Source organism: Montipora foliosa, chromosome 9 (genome assembly GCF_036669935.1).
Source record: "Montipora foliosa isolate CH-2021 chromosome 9, ASM3666993v2, whole genome shotgun sequence".
Classification (NCBI taxonomy): Eukaryota; Metazoa; Cnidaria; class Anthozoa; order Scleractinia; family Acroporidae; genus Montipora; species Montipora foliosa.
In genome coordinates, this window is record NC_090877.1 from 10,892,844 (window position 1) to 10,897,270 (window position 4,427).

The 4,427-nt window shown below is 41.2% G+C and overlaps 1 protein-coding gene across 1 annotated transcript in view; it reads right to left on the reverse strand.

Annotated features, from left to right (window-relative positions):
- Nucleotides 1-306: 306 nt before the first annotated feature.
- LOC137972065 (protein HID1-like) overlaps nucleotides 307-4,427 on the reverse strand; it is a 33,635-nt gene continuing 29,514 nt past the window's right edge. The window contains exons 25-29 of the mRNA XM_068818882.1: nucleotides 3,435-3,613; nucleotides 3,170-3,261; nucleotides 2,640-2,739; nucleotides 1,572-1,630; nucleotides 307-505 (exon numbers count right to left, since the gene is read on the reverse strand). Coding sequence (XP_068674983.1) covers nucleotides 442-505; nucleotides 1,572-1,630; nucleotides 2,640-2,739; nucleotides 3,170-3,261; nucleotides 3,435-3,613 — 494 coding nt within the window. The 3' untranslated portion in view covers nucleotides 307-441. The remainder of the gene's footprint in view (nucleotides 506-1,571; nucleotides 1,631-2,639; nucleotides 2,740-3,169; nucleotides 3,262-3,434; nucleotides 3,614-4,427) is intronic.

Below are 4,427 nucleotides of genomic sequence, written 5' to 3' on the forward strand. Positions count from 1 at the left end.
ACACCAAGTTGAAGTGCCTATCACCTCAACAAACTTTATCTGATAGACACTTCAAGAAAACCGTCGCTTGAGGGTAGTGCTTCAGCTTCCACAGATTCTGTTGCACGGTTGCACCGAATGCATAAATGGCGGCCAAAAATGTATTGTTAAGCTTATGTGTTAATGAGACTCACTAGCCTCGCTCTCAAGCAACCTTTCTTTTGTATTTTGTCCATGCAAACGAGGCTAGTGAGGCTAATTAGCACATAAACAAAAGAATATTTTTTTGGCCGCCATTTATGCATTCCGTCTTGCAGTAATCCAAAAACAAATCAATGGCGGAATTATTTTCGATAATTAACGGGAAATCGTCCTAATTTCCAAGAGGTTTTTTTCATGTGTAACATACGATATCCTTGATCCGCGATACGTTGTCTCCCCAGCGTAGTGGCCGGACTATTACTACACTCGCTGGATTTCAAACAGTTTGACATCCGTGTCGTACCATATGGGAGGGTCAATATTCCTGAAAAATGAAAAGGATACGAATTAATTGTTTCAGTTGAGTGGTTGCTTTGCTTCTACAAAAGCTGGCCGATCTGTTCTGCAGGGATGGTGCAGTGGTGATGGAGCACTGGCCTCCAACCAATGTGGCCCGGGATTGATTCCCAGCCTCGGTGTCATATGTGAGTTGAGTTTGTAGGTTCCCTACTCTGCACCGAGAGGTTTTTCCCCGGGTACTCCGTTTTTCCCCTCACCTCAAAAACCAACATTTGACTTGATTTGCGTTAATTGTTAATTTCAGTTGACAGTGTCCCCAATTAGTGCTCCAGCGCTAGAACGACTACACACTATTAGTTAAACTATCGAAAGCATGGAGGCTATCGCATGGTAAACCAGACCAAACCAGTCACCAGAGACTGCGCTGTCAGCAAAACAGTGTGCAGTCTCTGAAAAATCTAGTACGAGCAAAGGTCTTGAGAAGAGGCCCTCGGTTCTTCGTTTTTCTCCAAGAAAACTGGGGAAGTCCAACACTTTTTTGTGGTCCTCATTGAAAAGGCAACATTTTATTTCACGGTAGTCTTTGTGATTACATTAGTTATTACTTATTCAAGGTTTAGCTTACACCGGCTCCACGTGAAAGTGTTGTCAGTTGTTAACGTCCAGGAGATGCGAGCGAAACTTTTCCCTCATTTACTTACAAAACCCGAGTGTGTCATCATGGGTTAAAGTTTCGATCGGCAACTTCCCACACTGAAACTCCGATGCTCTTCGAAATGAGCCAACCAAATTTCAAGCTATGCAATAGACCTCATTCGCTTGTCAACTTTGTTTTCCCAATGTAAGAAAGGAAAGGAAATGAACTTTATTTTAAGTGCCTAGTCGTTCTAGCGCTGAAGCACTAATTGGGGACATTGTAAACTGAAAATAACAATTACCGCAAATCAAGTCAAATTGTCAAATATGACAATACTCAAGAGGGTATTTATTGACAAGCGAATAAACAATCGGGCTGGGTAACCTTACAGCAAAATGAGAAGTGAAGGAACAAGACTACAGCGAGCCACAGAGGAAAGTAGTAAGTTAAATACCTGAGGTAAATTATTCCCCACATGTAGGTTCGAAACCACATTTGCGTTCCACTGTTCGCCTGTAAAAGAAACCCAAACCGTTCGGTTATGAACTCTACAAGTATTGCATCCCTAAACTTGAATTTATGAATAGCAAATACGTGCTGCAAGGGGAGTCGTGAAATAAGTGCAAATTAAAGCCCCTTAAGTAACGCAGAACTTGCTTCCGTGAAAAATGAAGAACTCTAGCAATAAAAAGGGACGGAAAGACTGCATAACGAGCACAATATTCTCTTACATTTAGAAATGGAAAAGAGCACTAATGACACTGAGGTAAAAATTCCTTTACAGCCGAACGCTATGTACCCTGGATTCCAGACGTTATTTTCTCGCTATGAAAAGACAGACAAATGAGCGAGTCACAAAGCGCTCTTTTGTCGCTCTTTTCACATAGCGAGAAAATAACCTCTGGAATCCAGGGTAAACGCTATGTGCATTCCACGTAAAAGGAACTTTTTTCAAAACGCAACTTAACAATGCAATTACGCCAAGGAAAACATTGTCTTATAAACGCAATGTCACGTCCATAAGGAGAGAGTTTTCAATTTAAGTCATCTTGAGCGATAAAACATTACTTTGCCTAGGTTAAGAACAACAAATTTAAGTTTAGATGCCACTCAAGTACATTCAAAGACACTCTGTCTCCTTCGATAGTTCTCTCGATTAAAATGTGGTTAATGTGATAGTATCCCAATTCCACACTGGTCTTCCCCTGGAAATATCACTAAATCGCTCGTGACATTGATGACTACTCGCAGCGATTAATGAAATTGCGTTCGATATACTGTCATAACTCTGCTTTAAGGAATAAACATCTCGGACAGGACACACCTTGAGGGCTACACACTCACACATTCGCCAAATACTGCCGCTGGTCTTACATACTATCACACAGAGATCATCACCCACGAAAAGAATCGAAAATTGGCTTTTTTGTGGCCTTTTTAAAGCGCCCTAGCAACTTGTCGATAGAACAAACGCATAACAAAGACGCTTGCTTAATGTTTTTTTTGGCAACAGTCCGCTTACCTGGTATTTGCGGATGAGAATCGGATGCGGAACGGGTAACAGGCCGACCAGGGTACCATGCTGAAGGAACTTGATAATCTCTGACTCATCCGTCAAACCCCTAACAGCGTGAACATGACGTGAACATATAGAGAGAAGAATGTGTCTGCAAACTTATCTTATGATGACATTTTCGGTTGCAATCCCTGAGTCAAAGATAGCTCTTACACCGTTCTGTGGATTGGTTTATATTGTTATTAAACTTCTTATAGTAGACATTAATATTTTGTGTTGTACATATGCGCCATTGTAAAGGTGAGCCTTTACTTGTGTTAAAATGTTACTGTATGTATAATGAGCATTAAATGAGCATTTTTGGGGACAGACCGAGCATTCTATGTAGCAGGGAAGAAGGAGCAAAAAAGGCGAGCATTTTAGAGGCGAAGTAAAAGCGTCGTGTACAAAAGCCTATCATGGTGGCGAGATGACAGTAAACCGGTTTAGCACCAACCATGTTTTAATTCAAGAACTCAACCTTCGAAATAACTTACTTATCAATGCAAATTTTCTCGACTTGAGGAACCAAAACTTGAAGCATCCTCATTATGGTCTGCAGGGGCAGCTTCTGCTTCCAAGATTGAACCTAAAAACACAAACAACAAAAATCCCATAAATTTGGTCCACTACATTGTTACTTTAGTAACGTTTGGTCTAAGCTTTTGTTATAGTTCTAAAGGACTAGTTTTGTAGCATGTGTAGTTATCAAAAATGCACCCCAGCCCAAATTTCACCTCACTATATTTCGTTACGACTTACCCATTCCGGTGTGGCGACAAAAGGCCCCGGGCTAGCCTGAGAGGAAGATCGCCCAATGGACTTCTTTTCTGTGCGCTTTGTTCCAGGGGTACTGGGTGGAGTAACATCCCCTACGGAACGCGCCTCAATGTCACTGGATTCTGACTCACTAGCAGGGTTACGCACCTCTTTGACAGACACTAGAAGACAAATAGAAGAGGAGAGATTTAATCGTCAAGTTAACTGACCATGCCCAATACCTCTTTTACGATGGAATTGTAAAATAAGGAGAACGGACAACTGAAAAGCAGCATTCTGGTCACCGTTACAAACACCAAGAGCTGTAAATTTCAATACGGTTCACGTGTTTCTCCAAATTATTAATTCGATATTTCCTATCAAAATTGAAGGATGACCATCTGAGTAGGAATGAACATACTGTTTCACAAGTAAAAGTTACAAGTAATATAAACATCCCCTTTGTATGGGATTTAATATAGAAGGCAATTAATACCATAATGGACGTGTCAAAGATTCAAAGCATGAACAACAAATTGTGCAGACATATTAGCAGGAGCCGTTTCAATGTTGTTAAAATTGTAAGACTGATTTAAAGGTGCCCCAGGAAAAGCGTGACAGACCACAACACCAGGGGCTGTGAGCCCTGTTCTCTTCCCACATAATGTTCGTTCTTCATAAGCAATGCAAGGAAGGGATTAAAATTTAGTCCTTGTCCAAAGAGACCAGAAATTCTGTCAGAAAGGCTGGACACGTTTTCCTCAGTTATTTAAAGCCGGTTAGTGTTTGTCGCACTGACGTTCAGCCATGGTACATGTAGATGGATTCTCAACGAACTTGGCCGACTGGCTCGCTATTGCAAATGCGCATAAAGATCTACAGTCAACACTTTGACTATTATTACATGTATGCAATGCAAACCACTTTCCCTCATGCACAGCAAGCATTTCCAGCTTTTCTCTTATCAGACAGGCTGTTGTCACTCTTACATCGCTC